The sequence below is a fragment of the Bison bison genome, unplaced genomic scaffold (genome assembly GCF_000754665.1).
Source record: "Bison bison bison isolate TAMUID 2011002044 unplaced genomic scaffold, Bison_UMD1.0 scf7180017864048, whole genome shotgun sequence".
In the NCBI taxonomy this organism is placed as follows: domain Eukaryota; kingdom Metazoa; phylum Chordata; class Mammalia; order Artiodactyla; family Bovidae; genus Bison; species Bison bison.
The window spans coordinates 320,713-345,308 of NW_011494620.1; the positions used below are offsets into that span (position 1 = coordinate 320,713).

General features: G+C 37.7%; 1 protein-coding gene across 1 annotated transcript in view; it reads left to right on the top strand.

Annotated features, from left to right (window-relative positions):
- The window catches only part of LOC104985510 (neurobeachin-like), a gene marked incomplete at its 5' end in the record, with an annotated part of 408,530 nt that overhangs the window by 305,281 nt on the left and 78,653 nt on the right, over positions 1 to 24,596 (top strand). The window contains one exon of the mRNA XM_010835724.1: positions 17,250 to 17,390. Coding sequence (XP_010834026.1) covers positions 17,250 to 17,390 — 141 coding nt within the window. The remainder of the gene's footprint in view (positions 1 to 17,249; positions 17,391 to 24,596) is intronic.

Sequence of the window (24,596 nt, forward strand, 5' to 3'; positions counted from 1 at the left end):
TAAACAAATTAGGCGACATGAACACTGACTACTTTTGCAAACATAGAGTCCTTCATATTGTGAACTTTTGAACCCATGGTTCTTAAGGGGTAGATCACTTTTTCTTCCAATTCTATGTTCTATTCTTTAGCAATTTGTTCTTTACATTCTGTCAAAATAACATGATAGAAAATGGTAGCAAATTAAAACCTTGATCTGTTAGTAAATTATTCTTACATTGTTTCCCATGCTTAATTGAATTTCTTAATAGGAACTTCTTACAAATGGGCTACAAACTAGAAACCATCCTGTATAAAAATCATTAATAAGATTTTAGTGTATGAAAATATATCATATTATATGCCTAATGGGAAAATGATATTTGAAGCATAATAATATAACTGGAAAGAAAAACTTCTAATGATGCAACAATATTACAGTGAAGAGATTACCATTGAGGAGCACATGAAATTCTTGTAGTTATAACCAGTACTACAAATAAAATTTTTAATGAAAAGTCTGTTAATCTTCAGAAATTCAAGGGATATTTGGAATATTTGAACAGTAGTATTAACCAGAAACATTCTAAAAGCTCTCCAATAACAAAAGTTTTTCCTACACAAAATTTAGGACCCAAGTCATAATTTCTATCAGTAAATAAATTTTAGAATTTGTTTTAGTAAACATTTAGAGCCTCAACTAATTTTTAGTTCTTTACTGCATAAAAGTTAAGACATTAAGAAATGTACAGTCCCTGTAAAAAGTCACAGATTATTTCTTTTCTTTCTTTATACCTCTGCATTGCATTGGTTTCATAAATACTAGTTGTGTCAGGACTTCTGATGAAGGTTTCAGACAGCCCAGCTTAAGCAGTTGTCTTGAACAGTAAATAAACATTATTGGTTCTCACAACTAAAAAACAGTCTTTTGGACTCTGTGGGAGAGGGAGAGGGTGGGAGGATTTGGGAGAATGGCATTGAAACATGTATAATATCATATATGAAACGAGTCACCAGTCCAGGTTCGATGCACGATACTAGATGCTTGGGGCTGGTGCACTGGGACGACCCAGAGGGATGGTATGGGGAGGGAGGAGGGAGGACGGTTCAGGATGGAGAACATATGTATACCTGTGGTGGATTCATTTGGATATATGGCAAAACCAATACAATATTGTAAAGTTAAAAAATTAAATTAAATTTAAAAAAAATTCAGAGGAGGAAGGTTTAGTTTTCAGTCAGGTTTCTTTTTCCAGTGATGCAAATAATGCCACCAAGTACCGAGTTCTTTCCACCATTCTGCTCTGCCTTCCCCTCTGTGAGCTTTGTATTCACTCTCTACTAGATAGCTTCCTGTAGCTCCAAGAAATCCCCTTTTAGGAGCAAAATGACCATGGCAGTTCCAGACTCATATCAAACTATCCAAAGAAAGCATCTCACCAAGTTCCTCTTGTGAAAGACAAAAGAAACTTTGCTTTCTTAGAAATCCCAGAAAATGTCTCCTCATGTGCAAGGCTGAGAGTTGACAAGAGGAATGTTGAATTCCTATACCCTAAAGAAAGGGAGCTTAAACTAACTCACTATTATAAAATGTCAAATATACTGTATCTGAAAGTTTCTTCTTTATAGTTTCTGTAATCTATACAATAGCAAATGAACTACAGGTTTGTATACACAGAGCTACTGTGTGGAAAAGGCAATGGCACCCCACTCCAGTATTCTTACCTGGAAAATCCCATGGATGGAGGAGCCTGGTGGGCTACAGTCCATGGGGTCGCTGAGAGTCAGACACGACTGAGCGACTTCACTTTCACTTTTCACTCTTATGCATTGGAGAAGGAAATGGCAACCCACTCCAGTGTTCTTGCCTTGAGAATCCCAGGGACAGGGGAGCCTGGTGGGCTGCCGTCTATGGGGTCGCACAGAGCTGGACATGATTGAAGCGACTTAGCAGCAGCAGCAGAGCTACTGTGTAAAAGGAACTTTCCAAGGTGCTAAGAGGATTTTAAGATATAGACCTAACTCTCAAGGAATGTTCATTGGTTATGAAGGAGAACAAACTAATTGGCAGTAGGTTGCTTATTACACATATAATATGAATAAGTTACAAGCTGGAATCAAGATTATGAAGAGAAATATCAACAACCTCAGATATGTGCTCAGTTCAGTTCAGTCGCTCAGTCGTGTCCGACTCTTTGCGACCCCATGAATCGAAGCACGCCAGGCCTCCCTATCCATCACCAACTCCCAGAGTTCCCCCAAACTTATGTGCATCGAGTCGGTGATGCCATCCAGCCATCTCATCTTCTGTCATCCCCTTCTCCTCCTGCCCCCAATCCCTCCCAGCATCAGGGTCTTTTCCAATGAGTCAACTCTTTGCATGAGGTGGCCAAAATATTGGAGTTTCAGCCTCAGCATCAGTCCTTCCAATGAACACCCACTCTAATGGCAGAAAGCAAAGAGAACCTAAAGAACCTCTTGATGAGGGTGAAAGAGGAGAGTGAAAAAGCTGTGCTTAAAACTAAATATTAAAAAACTATGATCATGGCATCTGGCCCCATCACTTCATGGCAAATAGAAGAGGAAAAGGTGGAAGCAGTGACACATTTCCTCTTCTTGGGTCCTAAAATCACTGAGGATGATGACTGCAGCCATGAAATTAGAAACAGTTGCCTCTTGTTAGGAAAGCTGTGACAAACCTAGAGAGTGTGTTAAAAAGCAAAGACATCACTTTGCCAACAGAGGTCCATATAGTCAAGGCTATTGTCTTTCCAGTAGTCATGTACGGTTGTACGAGCTGGACCATAAAGAAGGTAGAGTGCCAAAGAATTGATGCTTTTGAACTGTGGTGCTGGGGATGACTCATGAGAGTCCCTTGGATAGCAAGGAGATCAAACCAGTCAATATTAAGGGAAATCAACTTTGAATACTCATTGGATGGATTGATGCTGAAGCTGAAGCACCAATACTTTGGCCACCTGATGCAAAGAGCCAACACATTGGGAAAAAACCCTAATGCTGGGAAAGGTTGAAGGCAGAAGGAGAAGAGGATGACAGAGGATGAGATGGTTGGATGACATCACCAATGCAAGGGACATGAACTTGGGCAAACTCCGGGAGATGGTAAGGGACAGGGAGGCCTGGCATGCTGCAGCCCATGGGGTCATGAAGAGTCAGACACAACGTGGCGACTGAATGACAATAATAATTATAATATATGAACCTCCATGGTGGCTCAGTCGTAAAGAATCCACCTGCCAGTACAGGAGACACGGGTTTGATCCCTGGGTTGGAAAGAGTTCCTGGAGAAGGAAATGGCCAGTATTCTTACCTGGGAAATCCCATAGACATAGGAGCCTGGCAGGCTACAGTCCATTGGGTCACAAAAGAGTTGAGTGTGACTTAGTGACTAAACAACACAATGGTTGTAATATATGACATTAAGTGGAGTCAGAAATAAATTTATCATAATTAATTTAAGCTAGTGAAGCTTAAACTTCAAAGCTCCTTAAGTTTCAGGGGCCTCTTCTTATCACTTGCCCTTAATTGTACGTCTGTAGTTTTATGCTCCTTTTCTTAAAGAGCCCCTCTCCTACAAATTGCTTGTATCATAAAATCCAGATCTAACTCTCAATGCAAAGAAGGATCTCTCTCTCAAGGAATCCTGGATGCTTCACTGAAGCAAATGAGAGGGCTAGGAAAGGGTGTAAAACATCTATGTACACCTGGGTCTGTTTCTTCCCATAACTGATCTAAGTACATAATTCAGCTGTTACATACATTTCTTACATACTTCCCCAAAATGTTCTGACAATATTAACAAAACAATGGCTATTTCATTTTTAAGCCATATCTAATACTTAACAGGAATTCCCTGGTAGCTAGTTGGTAAAGAATCTGCCTGCAGTGCACGAGACCCAGATTAAATCCCTGGGTTGGGAAGATCCCTTGGAGAAAGAAATTGGCAACCTACTCCAGTATTCTTGCCTGGAAAATCCCATGGACAGAGAAGCGTGGTGGGCTTCAGTCCACGGGGTCTCAAGAGTCGCACACGACTTAGCAACTAAACTGCCACCAATACTCAACAAAATCACATTGGAAAAATTAGTAATGATATTTTTATAGGATCCAGACAAGAACCAAAAATGAGAAAATAAATAAAAATAATGGGTCCGCCCCAGACATACCTTCCCTGGGGCTTCAGTGCCATGGGCAGGATAGCAATATGAGTTGGAGATGGCTTTCTTACTCTTCACAAAGTCGGCTTCAGCAGGCACTCAGCTCTCAGTTATAGAGAGAGGGGAATACTGGAGGTTTCTGTTCTCTGTACTGGCTGCTGGGAAAGGCTAGCTCCAGAATCATCGCACCTTTTCAGTTTTCCTTTATGTGTATCGGTATTAAAATTAAGAGGAGAAAAGAGAGAGGTCATAAACAGAACATGGAAAGAATGTGAGCTCTTCAAATGTAGCTCTCTCACCCGCTATGCAGACTTAGGCTTGTTTCCTAAGCGCTCTGAACCTCTGTTTCCTCTTCTTTACAATGAACACAACAGTATTCACATGGAGTTGTAAGTTAGGTGCAATAATGTAGGTAAGGCATCCGTCATAATGCCCAACACACAGTGGCATTCAGTGACTAGGGGCCAATAAAGCAGAATTCTGTAACTCTCAGTTGAGAGTTCGTGATTGAAAGCAATCTAGTGATGAAGATCGGTTTAATTTTATTTTAATAAAATCAAAAGCAACAATTTTTAATAAAATATGAAATGCTTCTCATGCAATAAATGACTGTTTTTTCATCTGTGTAGATTTCCAAGTTAACGAAAGCCTTAAACATCAAATTACTGAAGTTAAGTGTTTATTTAAATTTGAGATACACATTTATTTAAATGAAATATTTTATTGCATTTATAATATTCTTACTCTTCCTTCACCCACTTAACATTTGAAGAGCACAGGAGCAATTAAAGTAAGTTCCTCATCAGTAAAATATATTAGACCCCTCTTCAGATTAGACATCACAAGTTCAAGTTTTATTCATTACATGTGCAGGTTAGAGGTCATATGTATTGTTTGACATGATGGGCAGCTAATGAAACAACCCATCATTGACATATCTTTTCAGTACTCAACCAACACTGAGTGTAGAGATTTTTCTCCAAATTTATACAGATTTTCCTCATGGAGATGTGACTTTGTGGCAAAATCTACCTTAAAGCATGATATATGCCACTGTTTCAGTTATCTACATACACCCATGAATTTTACTCTGCAATTAGAGTGGTTATGTGGCTTTGACATGAAGCACAGCCCCTTGCTCACTAAAGTGTAAATGCAATTTTCCTATTTCCTAGTCAAGCCCTCTGATAAATGAAATAGTTTCATCACAAGAGCCAAATCTTACTAATATTGACATGAGCATAGGACATCACACACACACCCATTCATTGTGTGGAAAAAATATGTTTTGTTAACACAGGAGTTGTTTGATTGATGGATGATGATAACCATTACCATTATTTCCCAAATTATTATGCCACTTTAAAAAGGAAGTGATAATGCCTCGAGGTTTAGAAATGTGATAATGCAAATGGATGCACTGAAGTGTGAATACTCTCAACTGTCCACCCTTGATATTGTCAAACGCCGACACACCACATAGAAAAGGGTTTATTTACCTTGTTAGCGTAGGGAGTGCTCAACTAGGCAATGTGGTGCAAGTTTCTACGGTCATTTTATCTTTCTCATTATAAATTAACAATATCTATGATGAAGTTAGTTTTATTTGCATTAGCATGTAATTTACCTAATGCTCAGGCTTTAACAAAACATGAAAAATGGGCAAAACTAAGTATATTGGTAGCTGACTCTGATGATATAAAACTGGTTAGAACATGAAAATGTGAATGTATAAGTTTAATTATATACCATCTGCCAAAAAAAGCTACAGCCAAGTAAGAAATCTGTTCTAAATGTATGTTGAAGGTCGCCTTAACATAGAACCCAATCTGAAAATCATTTTTGTTAGACTGCCTTCTGTTGCAAAACTGACGGATAAGTACTATTTTAAGAAAAGGTTCAGTTGAGTCCAGTCGCTCAGTCATGTCCGACTCTTTGCGACCCCATGAACTGCAGCACGCCAGGCCTCCCTGTCCATCACCAACTCCTGGAGTTCACCCAAACCCATGTCCATTGAGTCAGTGATGCTCTCTGACCATCTCATCCTCTATCGTCCACTTCTCCTCCTGCCCTCAATCTTTCCCAGCATTAGGGTCTTTTCAAATGAGTCAGCTCTTCGTTTCAAGTGGCCAAAGGATTGGAGTTTCAGCTTCAACATCAGTCCTACCAATAAACACCCAGGACTGATCTCCTTTAGGATGGACTGGTTGGATCTTCTTGCAGTCCAAGGGACTCTCAAGAGTCTTCCACAACACCACAGTTCAAAAGCATCAATTCTTCAGTGCTCAGCTTTCTTTATAGTCCAACTCTCACATCCATACACGGCCACTGGAAAAACCATAGTCTTGACTAGACGGACCTTTGTTGGCAAAGTGATGTCTCTACTTTTTAATATGCTGACTAGGTTGTTCATAACTTGCCTTCCAAGGAATAAACGTCTTTTAATTTCATGGCTGCAGTCACCATCTGCAGTGATTTTGGAGCCCAGAAAAATCAAGTCAGCCACTGTTTCCACTCTCTCCCCATCTATTTGCCATGAAGTGATGGGACCAGATGCCATGATCTTCGTTTTCTGAACATTGAGTTTTAAGCCAGCTTTTTCTCTCTCTTTTACTTTCATCAAGAGGCTCTTTAGTTCTTCTTCACTTTATGCCATAAGGGTGGTATCATCTGCATATCTAAGGTTATTGACATTTCTCCCGGCAATCTTGATTCCAGCTTGTGATTCCTCCAGCCCAGTGTTTTTCAAGATGTACTCTGCATAGAAGTTAAATAAGCAGGGTGACAATATACAGCCTTGACGTACTCCTTTTCCTATTTGGAAGCGGTCTGTTGTTCCATGTCCAGTTCTAACTGTTGCTTCCTGACCTGCATACAGGTTTCTCAAGAGGCAAGTCAGGTAGTCTGGTATTCCCATCTCTTTCAGAATTTTCCACAGTTTATTGTGATCCACACGGTCAAAGGCTTTGGCATAGTCAATAAAGCAGAAAGAGATGTTTTTCTGGAACTCTCTTCTTTTTCCATGATCCAGCCGATGTTGGCAATTTGATCTCTGGTTCCTCTGCCTTTTCTAAAACCAGCTTGAACTGGAAGTTCACGGTTCACATATTGCTGAAGCCTGGCTTGGAGAATTTTGAGCATTACTTTACTAGCGTGTGAGATGAGTCCAATTGTGCGGTAGTTTGAACATTCTTTGGCATTGCCTTTCTTTGGGATTGGAATGAAAACTGACCTTTTCCAGTCCTGTGGCCACTGCCGAGTTTTCCAAATTTGCTGGCATATTGAGTGCAGCACTTTCACAGCATCATCTTTCAGGATTTGGAATAGCTCAACTGGAATTCCATCACCTCCACTAGCTTTTTTCGTAGTGATGCTTTCTGAGGCCCACTTGACTTCACATTCCAGGATGTCTGGCTCTAGGTGAGTGATCATACCATCGTGCTTATCTGGATCATGAAGATCTTTTTTGTATAGTTCTTCTGTGTATTCTTGCCACCTCTTCTTAATATCTTCTGCTTCTGTTAGGTCCATACCATTTCTTCCTTTATTGAGCCCATCTTTGCATGAAATGTTCCCTTGGTATCTCTAATTTTCTTGAAGAGATCTGCAGTCTTTCCCATTCTATTGTTTCCCTCTGTTTTTTGGCGTTGATCTCTGAGGAAGGCTTTCTTATCTCTCCTTGCTATTCTTTGGAACTCTGCATTCAAATGGGTATATCTTTCCTTTTTTCCTTTGCTTAAGGCAAGATATGTATTGGCAAAATCTGGATACTGTTTTGGGTTTCCCAGGTGGTACTAGTGGTAAAGAACCTACCCGCCAATGTATGAAGGGGTTGGGTTCAATACCTGCTTCTGGAAGATCCAGGCAGAAGGAGTACATGGCAACCTACTCCAGTATTCTTGTCTGGAGAATCCTGTGGGCAGAGGATACTGTTTCAAACTCATGGAATAATCCAAACTGAAGGCAATAATTTGCAAGGGGTACTATGCAAAAGGGCACCAGTTTCAAATTAATAATTGTATCCATTCACTTATTCTTTCATTACATAAGCATTTATTGCACAGCTACTCTGTGCCAGGCAGTAGAAAGAAAAAGACAGTTAAGAACTGGCCCATACCCTGAATAGCTGACAGTCATTTTTAGTTCACCTGGTTGTGTATTATGCTCCTTTCCTTCTAATTGGAAAGAAGAAAAACCACAAAAAGTGCAGACAAAGAAACAAGTTGATTCACATTCACTATAGTAGCCAGGACTTTCCTGTAGCTCAAACGGTAGAGAATCTGCCAGCAATGCAGGAGACCAGGGTTCATTCCCGGGAGCGGGAAGATCCTCTGCAGAAGGGAATGGCAAGCCATTCTCTTGTCTGAAGAATCCCATGGACAGAGGAGCCTGGCACACTACAGCCTGTGAGGTTGCAAAGAGTTGGACCTGCCTGAGTGACTAACACAGAAACATAGTACCCAGAAGGGCTTCCCAGGTGGTTCTAGTGGTAAAGAACCCTCCTGCTAATGCAGGAGACAGAAGACAGGGAGGTTCGATTCCAGGGTCGGGTCCCTGGGGTAGGAAATGGCAGGCTCCATTATTTTGCCTGGAGACTCCCATGGACAGAGGCGCCTGGCGGGCTACAGTCTATATATAGGGTCTCAAGGAGTTGGGCATGACTGAAGTGACTTAGCAGAGAAGGCAATGGCACCCCACTCCAGTACTCTTGCCTGGAAAATTCCATGGACGGAGGAGCCTGGTGGGCTGCAGTCCATGGGGTCGCTAAGAGTCAGACACGACTGAGCGACTTCACTTTCACTTTCCACTTTCATGCATTGGAGAAAGAAATGGCAACCCACTCCAGTGTTCTTGCCTGGAGAATCCCAGGGACGGGCGAGCCTGGTGAGCTGACGTCTATGGGGTCCCACAGAGTCGGACACGACTGAAGCGACTTAGCAGCAGCAGCAGCAGCAAAGCAACTTAGTATGCACACACATACACACAGAAGTAGCGATACATTTTTGGTTTGTTTTCTTCTCCACTGTTGTTTGTTGGGGACACATAAAGGGTGACAGGGAGCCTTAAGGATTTACACAGAAGTCCCCACCCAGTCCTAATTTGTCCACTTATGCTAAAGTCTGCTTAGCCTCTTTTCTCATGCCTTCCCATTTAGCTAAGTGTCCTATCCTTTCAGAAAGGGAGATAGAGAGGTGAAAATACTGCAGCCTGTCCTACTTTTAAAAATGTAACCTGTTAAAAAAGGAACTGGGAACAGCTGGAGCACTTTTCTCCTGTGTGCTGTATGTGCTTTTATTTCACCTGCCATGTGTCACATCTAAAATATAGCATCATTGTGGCAAAATTAGGCCAGAGTCAGTCTCTTTGAACCTTGTTTCCCAGCTGAAATGGAACAGTGAGTAGTGATGATCTTGAAACTTACAGACTCATCATCACCCCACTATTTAGCACTTTGACATCTTTTAGAACTGACACATGAAGATTTAAGGTATTTTATTTTTACCTCTATTGTTTTTATGTAAAATTGAGTACTTTTCACTAAGATATTTTAAACTAACTTTCTTAGGAATTATTCCAGGGTAATGATAACAGCAAAATGATAACATTTCATGCAAAGATGGGCTTGATAAAGGACAGAAACAGTATGGACCTAACAGAAGCAGAAGATATTAAGAAGAGGTGGCAGGAATACACAGAAGAACTGTACAAAAAAGATCTTCACGACCCAGAGAATCACGATGGTATGATCACTCACCTAGAGCCAGACATCCTGGAATGTGAAGTCAAGTGGGCCTTAGAAAGCATCACTACAAACAAAGCTAGTGGAGGTGATGGAATTCCAGTTGAGCTATTCCAAATCCTGAAAGATGATGATGTGAAAGTGCTGCACTCAATATGCCAGCAAATTTGGAAAACTCAGCAGTGGCCACAGGACTGGAAAAGGTCAGTTTTCATTCCAATCCCAAAGAAAGGCAATGCCAAAGAATGCTCAAACTACCGCACAATTGGACTCATCTCACACGCTAGTAAAGTAATGCTCAAAATTCTCCAAGCCAGGCTTCAGCAACATGTGAACCGAGAACTTCCAGATGTTCAAGCTGGTTTTAGAAAAGGCAGAGGAACCAGAGATCAAATTGCCAACATCCGCTGGATCATGGAAAAAGAAGAGAGTTCCAGAAAAACATCTCTTTCTGCTTTATTGACTATGCCAAAGCCTTTGACCGTGTGGATCACAATAAACTGTGGAAAATTCTGAAAGAGATGGGAATACCAGACTACCTGACTTGCCTCTTGAGAAACCTGTATGCAGGTCAGGAAGCAACAGTTAGAACTGGACATGGAACAACAGACCGCTTCCAAATAGGAAAAGGAGTACGTCAAGGCTGTATATTGTCACCCTGCTTATTCAACTTGTATACAGAGTACATCATGTACTCTGGGCTGGTGGAAGCACAAGCTGGAATCAAGATTGCCGGGAGAAATATCAATAACCTCGGATATGCAGATGACACCACCCTTACGGCAGAAAGTGATGAAGAAATAAAAAGCCTCTTGATGAAAGTGAAAGAGGAAAGTGGAAAAGTTGGCTTAAATCTCAATATTCAGAAAACGAAAATCATGGCCTCTGGTCCCATCACTTCATGGGAAATAGATAGGGAAAGAGTGGAAACAGAGGCTGACTTGATTTTTTTGGGCTCCAAAATCACTGCAAATGGTGACTGCAGCCATGAAGTTAAAAGACGCTTACTCCTTGGAAGAAAAGTTATGACCAACCTAGATAGCATATTCAAAAGCAGAGACATTACTTGGCCAACAAAGGTCCGTCTAGTCAAGGCTGTGGTTTTTCCAGTGGTCATGTATGGATGTGAGAGTTGGACTGTGAAGAAGGCTGAGTGCAGAAGAATTGATGCTTTTGAATTGTGTGTTGGAGAAGACTCTTGAGAGTCCCTTGGACTCCAAGGAGATCCAACCAGTCCATTCTGAAGATCAGCCCTGGGATTTCTTTGGAAGGACTGATGCTAAAGCTGAAACTCCAGTACTTTGGCCACCTCATGCGAAGAGCTGACTCATTGGAAAAGACTCTGATGCTGGGAGGGATTGGGGGCAAGAGGAGAAGGGGACGACAGAGGATGAGATGGCTGGATGGCATCACTGACTCGATGGACATGAGTCTGAATGGACTCCAGGAGTTGGTGATGGACAGGGAGGCCTGGCGTGCTGCGATTCATGGGGTCGCAAAGAGTCAGACACGGCTGAGCAACTGAACTGCACTGAACTGAATAATAACAGCCCACATTTCACATGTACTGTTATGTGCCAGGCATAGTGCTAAAGCAATGTACATAGATTTTCTCATTCTATCCCCACAGTTCTAGGAGAAATTGTACTAGTTAACACAGATTGTATTTCCTTCTTATTTCTTACCTATAATTTCTCCACAATAGGTAGAATGTACTTTTTTTTTTTTTAAATTAAATGCCTATTGACTACGTTATCTCCTAGATGCTCTCCACATTTCCTAAACGCTGAGACAACCATGTCAAATAGAAGCAGAGGAGGCAGCAGCAATGCCTGGAGTGAGCCACTCTCCCTCTGCAGAGACTTCGGTCCCATGTGGAACCAACCCATGTACTAACGTGCTCATAAACTTTGCTAATCAAATTGCAACTTTGGCTCAAAGTTTATCTTTTTTCATAATATAATTAATTGTGTTTATTCACCCTATGAAAAAGTATTAAAAGAAATACACTCGGTTAAAGCCAACAAAATATAATTTTTAACACTTCCTTTTATTAATGCTTCATTACTTCAGACTCCATTTCTTAAGAATGTAAGTGGGAACAGTGTTGTGATTAGCGGAATTTCACCTGATGATGAAAGGCCATATTAAGCAAGTTAATAGTGTGCATAAAACTGCAAAGGGGAGATTTAATCTATTTAAGAGACCAAAATTTTCACATATTTTGCAACCACAAATTTCCAATTTAAAAGCATTCTTATCAATAAGAACAACTTAAAACATAAGCACTATTGGTTAGCATTTGAAAGATTTTTTTTGGTTTTTACATTCCATTTTTATTTTATTTTGACTTTTTATTATAAAACTTTTCAAAAGAAAAGCACCAACAGTTATTAATACCCACTTACCCAATACCTAGATGTTAATTATTAACATTTTAGCTTTTTTTTGTTTTACCGAAGTGCTTTTAAGGTAAATTAAAGATATTACACTTTATCCCTAAATATTTTAATAAGAAAAATACATTTTCCTCCATTACCAGAATACTATCTTTACACCTAACAAAACTTTATGGTATTTCCCTAATATTATCTAAAACTGTGACCATAGTCAGGTTTTTCTAGTTACCTACTGTATGTCTTTAAAAATTGGTTTGTTCAAGATAGTATTTAGTCAAGGACCACAGAGTAATTTTTTTTTAAATGAGCAATTTATTTTTTCTTATCCCTTTTTTAATTGTAGTGTAGTTGATATACAATATTATATTAGTAACAGAGGTACAAAACAGTGATTCAAAATTTTTATAGGTTATATTCCATTTAAAGTTATTATATATACTGGCTATATTCTCTTTGCTGTACAGTATAACCCTGTAACTTATTTATTTTGTCATGGTAGTGTAAGCCTCTTGACGAAAGTGAAAGAGGAGAGTGAAAAAGTTGGCTTAAAGCTCAACATTCAGAAAACTAAGATCATGGCATCTGGTCCCATCATGTCATGGCAAATAGATAGGGAAACAGTAGAAAGTGTCAGACTTTATTTTTGGGAGCTCCAAAATCACTGCAGATGGTGATTGCAGCCATGAAATTAAAAGGCACTTACTCCTTGGAAGGAAAGTTATGACCAACCTAGATAGCATATTCAAAAGCAGAGACATTACTTGGCCAACAAAGGTCCGTCTAGTCAAGGCTATGGTTTTTCCAGTAATCATGTATGAACGTGAGAGTTGGACTGTGAAGAAAGCTGAGCACTGAAGAATTGATGCTTTTGAACTGTGGTGTTGGAGAAGACTCTTGAGAGTCCCTTGGACTCCAAGGAGATCCAACCAGTCCATTCTAATGGAGATCAGTCCTGGGTGTTCTTTGGAAGGACTGATGCTGAGGCTGTAACTCTAATACTTTGGCCACCTCGTGCAAAGAGCTGACTCATTGGAAAAGACCCTGATGCTGGGAGGGATTGGGGGCAGGAGGAGAAGGGGACGCCAGAGGATGAGATGGCTGGATGGCATCACTGACTCGATGGACATGAGTTTGAGTGAACTCCGGGAGTTGGTGATGGACAGGGAGGCCTGGCGTGCTGCGATTCATGGGGTTGCAGAGAGTCGGACACAACTGAGCGACTGAACTGAACTGAACTGAAAAGAACAGAAGGGAAAAGAAAATAGGAAAAGGAAACCAAAAAAAAAGTTAACAATCAAAAATATATACTATAATTATTCTAACCAGAATTTTTCAAAGTACATTTTAGGAGACACTAGTTCTATTGCATTTAGTAGCAAAACAAAAGAAAGATGATGTTCTAGTAGGAATAGACACAGTTAAGCAATGCTATTTACAGTAATATTTCTCAGAGCCTTTAGTAATGTAAATCTCCATAAGCATCTGTCAGGAATTTTGTCCCATACAATAAAAATCACAGTTTATCAGGAAACAAAGCTTTTTATGATACTATTGCTGAAACAAATCTCTCTCTCAGTATTCAAAACAGGTAAATTAAGTGATTGAGCAGAGAAAATCCTCAACAGCATTTCTTCAGTAAATTTAATAGTGTTTCATGTAGACATGATAATGTTACACATGTAATTTCCATCAATTTTATATTGAAAATAGTGCTTTTTACAAGCTATACAGGCTTTATAGCAGTGTTAGAATTTGAATTATAATAATAAAGTATAGAGGTAAAATTATTTTAAATTTTGCATTGTTATTATCATAATTTTCTGCAATATGTTAAGCATCAACTTGACATACAAATTCACAAGGACAAAATAGCAAATCTAGTAGCAAGCTGTAAACTTTCAGTTATAAATTTCATGTGGGAATTCCTAAAAAGCCCAGAGCTGGCTATATCTAAATGCCTACTGTTTGAGAGAAAATAAAACTGATTGTTGCTATGGTAGTTATGATGAAAATCGAAAAAGATTGCAAAATAATGTGTAAATTTCATTAAGTGTAGTTTTAGGTGTTCTGTTTTTTAAATCATAATTCTACCTTATTTATTTACTAAATCCAAGTGGTATTGACATTGCATTAGTTGCTCAATTTTTAAAAGGGTAACAAATTTGCAGCCTTATCACTTTATACATGGGTTAAGTAGGTGGTGTATGGGCTTCCCAGGTGATGCAGTGGTAAAGAATCCACCTGCCGATGCAGGAGACGCTGGAGACGTAGGTTCAATCCCTGGGTCGGGCTCCTGGAGGAGGAAATGGCAACCTGCTCCAGTATTCTTGCCTGGAAATTTCCATGGAGAGAGGAGATTTGCAGGCTACAGTCTGTGCAGTCACAAAGAGTCAGACAAGTGAGTGACTGAGTAGATAGGTATAGGTAGGTGACTAATTGATTGATGATAGGTAGGTAAATAAGTGGGTAGATAGTTTGGTACATAGGCCAAACAGATGGATAGACATAGATAGATAGATATATCTATTTGGATCTCATAAGAAGATATGTCATCTGTGATGAAACTCATTTCCCAAACAGATATTTTGAAGCATTTTTCCTTTAAATAAAGTATTGCTTCTTGATTGAAGTAAAATAATAGAAAAATAATAAGTACAAGCCAAACTATTTATACTTGTTTTATAAAATGTATTTCTAAATGCATTGGATGAAAATTCAACAGTAGACATGTATTTTAAGAAATTACTCGTGGAGGCATATATAAGCTTTAATACAGGGCAGCTGTTTCCTACAACATATTATTCTGTAAAACACTCCAATAAAATGACTTTGATGGAACTTGAATAAAATAAAAAGCGTACAGATTTATTTTTACTTTTTCTACTTTCAAGTAGTTGAGGGAAGCCTGGAAAAGATTAGAAGAAGAGCCATGAGGCCCTTTTGGGGGTTTGGTTTTGTGAGGCCTTGCAGAACAGTGTCAGGTAAGGTCAATCCTGAGAGATTGTGTAGACATTTTATGCATATGAAAGATCTATAAGCCTATTCAAGACAGAATAAAGTACTCAACATTTAAATGCTCTGAAAAAATAATTATATTATAATTTATAATATTGAATTAGAAAAACTTATCTGCATATCTAAAAAGTATAAAATATGTGCATGCATGCTCAGTCATATCCAATTCTTTGCAACCCCTTGGACTGTAGCCTGCCAGGCTCCTCTATCCGTGGAATTTTTCAGGCAAAATACTGGAGTTGTTTCCCATTTCCCTCTCCAGGGGATCATCCCGATCCATGAATTGAGCCCACATCTCCTGCTTTGGCAAACAGATTCTTTACCACTGTGCCACCTGAGAATACCATAAAATATATAGGCCAGTTTAAATGAACAACTTACTATTTTAATTTGTAATAGAACTCAACATTAATTTTATTGTAGTAATTGCCCTTTTACCAAAAAATTATATGTTTATGTTAAATATTATTAATACTTTGTTGACATTTAATGAAGTTACATTGCTTTCTGTATGCAAGTAAAAAATTTTTGAGAGATAGGCAGTAACATTTAGCAGAAAATAAGGTTTAAGCCTTAGAATATTTAAAAACTATATTTAAGCCAAAGTTTTGAAAACATTATTTAGTCTTTGTTAAGTCATAATTAAGTTTAAGGAAAAATAACATAATTTATAAATAGTTTTAATAGTCAGGATAAGAATCCTTGCAAATAAGAGTTTATTATGAAAATTTTAAAAGACTTTTTAACTGCTGACATCATGGTATTGTTTGAATTAGTCCCCTGAGACCCAAAGAAAAAGCTTACAAGCAATTTATTAATCTTTCTCTCTTGTGTAACATTATTTGTCTTCCACTGAAACACTAATTTTCTACTACTTCTCTTGTTAAAATTAAGCCCTGGGGGGAACTTCATAGCTAACTAGTAATATTACATTTTGAAATAAAGGAATTATATATTTTACATACTATTCATCTTTTGCTTTCTAGAGAAACTTTTGTTTCTTACAGTATGCAACCTAAAACAAAGCAGTGCGGCTATTAGGCTTATATGAATGGGTTCCATATGCCAATAAGTCAAAATCAGACAAAAACTTAAGCTAAGGCAGTTTGCTATTTGAAATCGTGAGTACTGCATGTTAGAAAATCTTGATAAATGGTGTCCTGGGAAGTTTGAGACAATGGTCCAACTAACATATACTTTGTTGAAAAAAAAAATATATATATATATATACACACACATATGTAGTATCCTGAGCATTTTACCATGTGTTCCACTGTAGGGATTAATGTCGTAATCAGTAGTGTAGTGGTGTTGCTAAGACAAGACTTAATGGCCTTAACACAATGCTTTCCAGGGAATCTGAATTGTCTGGATTATTTCCACCAGCCTCAGATTTCCAGGTGAATTTAATAAAAGAATACTTGCTACATCTGTATAATAATGGGACTAAAATTCCAACAGGGTTTCCATATGTGTGACTACTGTCTTTCACACTCTGGGTAACTGGCTATTAAGACAAGATTTTTCTAATGTGATGGTCACATGGTCAACTGCTTCTTCACTTTCTCACTCGATTTCCTGTGATCAAGCTAAATATTCATTATGGCTGTGGTTAGGTAGACAAAATAACACCAAAATACTGGTTTTGCCTTAACAGTTTAAACTGGCTCATCTCTGAGAATCTAGTTTATGGAAACTTTCAATAAAACCTAGAAACCCTGCATACATAAATCATTTCTTGAGTGAATTTTAACAAATGTAGTGATTATCAAAATCAAATGTCAATATCAAAATCAAATTTGGTAAAAATATAATGCAAAATAACACATAGTCTATTGTTAAAATGAATTCACAGTAAATACTTTCAAGTAAAGAGTTATAATGTTGAATATCTAATATGACTATATTAAACACAGTGCTTCTTTTTCTCTTTTTACAGCCGATCGGTGCTTTGAACCCAAAGAGAGCTGTGTTTTATGCGGAGCGCTACGAGACCTGGGAAGATGATCAGAGTCCTCCCTACCATTACAACACACATTATTCTACGGCAACATCCACCTTATCCTGGCTTGTTCGAATCGTGAGTGCCTTCATTAAGTTACAGTTTGCCTTTAATATCTCAGTATTTAATATAAGGAAATTAAATAAAAATCAAATATACTTATTAGTTTTAAGCAGAGATTAGAGACCACTGAAGTAGAAATGAAAGATGCCAAACTCTAGCAAAACCTGATTCCTTTTTGTTAATGAGTTGCCTTATTTGCAAAATTGGGTTAGAAAGATAGATTGAGTTTCTTAAACCTAAACCATTTACAAAAGGAACCAGACTCCTAGATTGTGTCCTTAATATCCAGTGTTTCCTTTCTCACTGATTGTCACCGGCTGGCGTTCTTCCCAGCCCTCCCAGTCTTGCTTCATGAGACTGTGTATTTTAAAAACAGTTAATGTTTTTGAAGACTTTCTGTTGCTTTGTCTTTCTCCTAAGACATAAATAAATTCAAATCTCTCCAATCTTTTAAATGCATACTTACACATGACTCAACAGGCTAAGAATCTGCCTGCAATGCAGGAGACGGGAGTTCGATTCCTGGGTCAGGAAGATCCCCTGGAGGAGGAAATGGCAACCCACTCCAGTATTCTTGCCTGGAGAATCCCATGGACAGAGGAGCCTGGCGGGCTACAGTCCACGGGGTCATAAAAGAGTTGGACACAACTGAGCGACTAAGCACGCAGTTTACACGTACACATACTTTCATACATATGCACATACATACATGCCTCCTCCCAGCCCCCACCCACTCTTTAGTGACTTCCCATGTCTCCCCCTGCATAGTCAAAGGTACTATCCGGTTCTGCACTGTGCTGGTCTGTCACCACATTCAGTCTTTATCCTGCTTGATGCAGGTTCCACTCCCACCACTTTGCTGAACTATCTCTGTGAAGGGCACCATGGCAGAGCTCCATGGTGTATCTGAAGCATGTGTCACCATTGATCACCTCCTCCCACTTGAAGTTTCTCCATCTCATGGCTCCTCTGACAGTATCCTCTGTTGATTTCCCTTCTGTCATTCTAACTGTCCTGCCCTATCTCATGCTCAGTTTTCTTTTTCTCAATATTTCTGTTCCCCAGGATTTTCCTATGTGTTATCTGGACTATATCATTCAGTTCTAAACTGATGACTGCCAGCTTCTCTCTTATTGCAGACACTTCTCTTGGGCTCCTAACCTGAATTTCTAAGATATGAATATATTTGCTTATTTCTGTGTCTTTCTATATTTTTGTACCTGAACACCTCGCAGTACTATAAAGAACATTTCCAAAAATAAATTTCTCATCTCCCTCATAAATGTGCAGGGGTGTTTCCTACTGATTACTTATCTAAATAATCTGCATTTATCACACCCAGTTACCTAACCTGGATATTTTCTCCATTTTATCAGCTCCTTACAGCTAGTCTGACATCACATGTCATAGGTTCTACCATCTACAGTCTATCTCCATTCTCTATTAACTCTGGCACTTCCTTAGTTCAGGTTCCTCTTCTTTCTCATCTATATTAATGCAAAAAATCTTAGCAAAATTTCTTTGCCTTGGTTTTGCCCTCTTCAATCTAGTTTAGTTGAGAGCAATTACTAGAGTCAGATGGCCAGATATTTTTAAAACTATAAATGACTGTGGAGTAAATGTCTCAGTCAATACAATCAATATATATAATGCTATCTCCTCTTACCAAAATATACTTCAGACTACTCTGTTGCATGAGGCTGATTTGCCTCAGAAACACATTGACAAAGTAGGGAATGCATCTCCAACTGACAAGGGTTTTTTTCCCCACTGCCTAAAAAAACAGTTTGGTTTGGAGAGTTTCCTCAAGCAAATTGAACTCATAACAAACATGTAGTATGTGTATGTTTTAGGTAACTTGTAAATTAATGGTAGGTAATGTACTATAAATAATTACTGTTATGAAAAAAGCTTGCCAGAATTATGATTCAGTTTAATTGGATGCCTGTTTTATATTTTTCATAATCCTAAACCAACGTAAGAAATTAAAGTTTAGCTTAGTCTGTAAGGAAACAAACTCAAATCTTATTTTAAAAAACAAAGTCTATAATTATAAACTAAAGGAAAAGACATAAAACTTTTTTAGACCAAAGTTGTTTGTCTAATTTGTTCAAAAATTCACCTTAACTATGTAAATTTGGATCCTTTTATAAAAATGTTTCTGAGCTAGCCATTTAAGAATTTTTTTAACTATAGGACTTTAGAGAAGTTCTATTTTTAAAAAACTTTCTGTTAATTTGGGGGGAATATTAGATTTATACGTGTCTGTTTACCACTATAAACCAATCAGAACAAAACACCTTTAGTTTATGGGTTGTAATAACTTATTAATTCTCTCCAGGTGTAAGAAAATAACTAGATGCTCATAAAAAGAGATAAAGGCTTTTCTGAATTACAGTCACACATATATAGAGAACTTTATAGCAGCAGTTTCAGCCACAGGTCAAAACTAAACACAGAAACCCAAAAATTCACCAGTCAAGATTTCAAACAGCTGGTGTCCTTTACAATAAATGTAAAATATTTTATCTGAGCTCAAAAATAGACCAACAAGAAAACAAAAAGCAAGAAACAGTTATTGCTGTAATGAGCCATCACCCTGCGGAGGCGTAAGACACCTTTTTAGGGCATCTTGGGATTAAAAACAAGTCAGGAACCATTTCTGAAAAAACCACTATCAAGTCAGTTGGTTTGAGAATTATATGACAGTATATTATACATATTATGTATTATAGTATTTTGAAATATATAAAATATTCAGTGGCTTTTGTATAATCAAATAAGTCTAAAATTGGTTTTCTAAGAATTTAAATATGAATTTATAAAAATGCTTATTATCAACAGCTTGATTTAAGTTAACACTTCTATCCCTGATAAACTAAACATTTTATCAAATAATAAATTATAATGCACCCCTAAATGTATTTCTTATTCTAGAGAAATGGAGTAAATGGAGTAGAGAAATTTGACTCTCTGCAGGGTACAGCAGAAATGCTACCCTTGTTTACCCTACACACTCCCTTTTAGAATTGTCTATAGCTGTGCTGAACAGCAGAAATGTAATGCAAGCCACTTATGTATATAATTTAAATTTTCTAGTAGCCACATTTAAGAGTAAAAAGAAACAAGAAGTAAGAAGAGTAAAAGTAAAAAGGTGAGATTAGTTTAATAAATATATTTGTTAGCCCAATAGATCCAAAATGTTGTAATTTCAACATGTAACCAATATAAAAATTGTAAATAAGATATTTCACTTTTTTTTTTTTTTTGGTATTCTTTGAAATCCAGATGTATTTTCTATTTATAGCACAGTCAGCTTGAACTCACCATATTTTAAGTACTCAATAGTCACATGTGACCTGCATTGAAAGAAGAAATCTATAGGGTTGCTTTTATGGGAACTCATTTAGCCAATGCATGTCAAGTTGTACTGTTATAAATAGAAGTATCACAGTCTAATAGCTTACTAAGTGTTTAACCTAATGGCCCAGGGATTTGTAATTTCCTCACTCCCATCTCAAGGAGTTTATGAAGTAGAAAATACATTAAAATTTGTGTCAATGAAAATTTGTTCATAAAAATAAAATATAGATTAAAATAAATATCTTTTCTTTATCTTTCAAGCCTTCTAGACCCAAAGTCATTAAACTCATTATTATTTTCAGTCAATATATTTAGTATGACATTGATAATAATTGCTTTAAAATGCAAATTAGCTATATACCTCATTACTTGAAATTTAAAAGTATTATTTTAGACACACCACCAGTAAAGTCACTTGTCTAAATTACACGTTTCTGAAAAAGCTGTTTCTCTGCTAACCTGCTGTTGGGCAAATGATGAATAAACTATTATAGAATTTTAGAGTTTGTTCAGCATTAAATAGTATAAAAGGACACATTTTACTTAGAATATTTTTGCTTTAAATCTTACCCTGAATATAAAATATATTCAATGAAGTAATTAAATTGGACTCTTATATCCTTTAGTAACCTATTCAAGTTCCACATTCAGTATATTCAACCTACCTGTTCAAAACTCCATTATCAAACATTTAATCATAATTTTTAGGAAGTTAAATAGGTTGTACAACAACTTAATTGATAAATTGTTTAGAATTGGGGACTTACTTCATAAATTATGAGTTGTCTTGAAATCCTACCCAAAAGCCTATTTAAACTGTAATATATCTTCGGCAGTATATATTTGTAGTGGGGAAAAAAAAATAGTAAGAGCACTTAATGCAAACATTGTAATTAAGACCAAAATGTAATGCTACTGAATAGAATATTGCCATCCTGTTTCTCTTGATTGCTGATACTTAACGGACAATGTATGTTTACTTTGAGAAAGATGAGGATTCTTAAACAAGAGCCTGGTGTATGGGAAACACAAAGGTTTCTGAAGATTCTAAAAGATACTTCTGATTTCTTTTGAAAACACTGGGAGAAAATAAACTTCTGAAGTTAAACACAGCACAGTGTAAACAATGATTCCTCCATTTCAGAGAGTGTGATCTTTCTCAGATGTAAAACGGGGATAATTACACCCACTTAAAGGATAATAGGGATGATTGAGTTAGTTAACTGAGATAATACAGTGCCATGCACAAAAAGTGCTCATAACTTTAGTTCCCTTCCCTTTGGTCTTTATTATGCTTTATATAACTTCAAGGTATATGTATCTTTTCTTTGATAAAATTATGTCCCGGCACTATTACCAAGGAATGAGGTTTGTTTCAAATGAAACAAAGAGAAAGAAGAGGGCAGAGGGGGTATAAAAAAGACTCTTCTGGATGACTGAGTGGAAGTCATGTAAGACAGAAAAATAAAGGAGTTGTCTAAAGAGCAGAGGGGAAGAGTGACAGAGTTGGATGGCCCAGGAAGGGTGAGTTGTCTGCGATCAGATCATGGGAGGGCTTCTCTGGTGGCTCAGATGGTAAAGAATCTGCCTGCAATGTAGGAGATATGGGTTCAGTCCCTGGTCGGGAAGATCCCCTAGAGAAGGGAATGGCAACCCACTCCAGTATCCTTGCTTAGAGAATTCCAAGGACAGAGGAGCCCTGGCGGGCTATAGTCCATTGGGTCGCAGAGTCACACACGACTGAGCAAGTAACTCTTTCACTTTCTTTGCACATCATTGGAAGGCAGGACAGATTGTTAGTGTCCTTGCAGGCACTGAAGGTTATGACCTAATTCAATAGGCCTCGTACTTCCCATGTAGGACAGGCTAGTTTGACTTTCTGTCCCCGAGGAAGAGTTGGAAGGTTAGGGTAGATGTAATCAGGAGAAAGAAGTCTGCCATCAGCCGTTTATACTGCAGGACAGAACCTGAAGTTTTTTAAATCCCAACAAGTCCAAGTATTTTAATTTCTGAAATTTCTGTTTATTTGTCCACCTTATCTCCAAAGCAAAAATTTTCTAGAAGAATGATAAAATATCTAATATGGTGATATACACATAGAAAGAAAGGAACATGAGTTCAATCCCGGGGTCAGGAAGATCCCCTGGAGGAGGAAGTGGCAACCCACTCCAGTATTCTTGCCTCGAGAATCCCATGGACAGAGGAGACTGGCGGGCTACAGGCTATGGGGGTCACAAAAAGTCAAACATGTCTGAGTGACTGAGCATACACATTGAAAATGGTTTGATCAACATGTGTCAGGTGAATAAATATTAAAGTTTCTTAAACTTAATATAGAGCTTGATCCTCTGTGTTAGTCAAGCATGAATCAAATGAAACAGAAGGTCCTTGGACTGTGCCTTGAAGGTAATATGGAAACACATGGAAAAAGGTAATCTCTGCAGTGAGCAGGGCTTGAAAGATCATTACCCACTTATAAACAAATAGGTTATCCCTTTCTGTTAGTACTCTACCACTGTAGCAGCTGGAGGCCTTTGGAAATAATGAGAATATATATCAGTAAAGAAGTATGTCACCCTCAAACAGTTGTTAACCAGATCCTTTTAAAGGCTATGTGGAACAGCAAAAAATGTGGAATTCTTCAATATTCTGTGTTTTGGGTACAACCAGATTCATCAACTTCATGACCAGAAGTAATAATTCTTCAATTTCAGGTGTATTTTCACTGTGCCCATCTGCACTTATTCTTGGCATGACTTCACTAAGGGTTCAGAACTAAGGAAGGGTTTGATAATTCAGGCTAGGGTAGAGATCAGCTTTTAGTGGTTGATGATAAGAAGTAAGACTCTTCATATATAAATGGGTCTTCATTCATATCTATAATAGGTTAAAAATCATGAAGACAACTTGAATCCCTCTAAATTATTCTCTACCTACCACCTACAAAGAAAACATAAATGCCCTTACATCAGCATCCTAGAATAACGAAGAAGTGGATTCTGAAGATGCAACTTTTTGGTCAAACTAGTAGTTAAAAACTGACTAGAAAAACTGTATCTTACTCTTATCCAACCATACTCCTTCTCCCAGCAGTACCTTGTATGTTTATGTATATTCAAAAACATTAGTTAAGCACTAACTGTGACCCAAGCACCATGCTTGGCTCTAAGGATAGAGGGATGAATAAGACCTAAGGAACTGTCAGTCTGACTGCAGCCCAACATGGGTACTTGACACCAGGCATGAAGCTGGTCATCATCGTCACCACTCTGTGTCATCTCTGATGCTACAGCCTTTCTCAATATTATTTAATCTGAATTACCCGCCAGGTATTGTTATTCTCAGTTAACACAGATGAAGGAACTGAGATGTGGTTACTTCATATTGCTACCTACTTGAGGTTAAGTAACTTGCTTACGAGAGGTGAATGGTTCCACCAAGATTCAAACTTATATCTGTCGTATTTCATTCAGTTTACTCTTGCTATTTCTAGAGTTTTTCTATCCCCACTTTAATTTAGTGATAAGATATGCTGCATTGACTACCTTATATTTAATAGGGAGTCTAAAATTTACAAAGTAAATTAATTAGTGAAAGACATCCCTAAATTATTTTTCCATACTTATTTTTGGTGGCATCTACTTGTCTGTCAAATCACTTAAAATCTTAAAACAACAATATAGACCTACTGGATGCATATTTGATTTTGAGGTAAATCAAAATCTATTTTTATTTATAAAATCAAAATTTACCTATATAATGTTATATCATTCTTCATCTTATCTCTTTCACCATACTTTTCTGTTATTCAGTATTAGACATGAAAATTGGTGGCATGTTACAAAGTTATAAAATTGA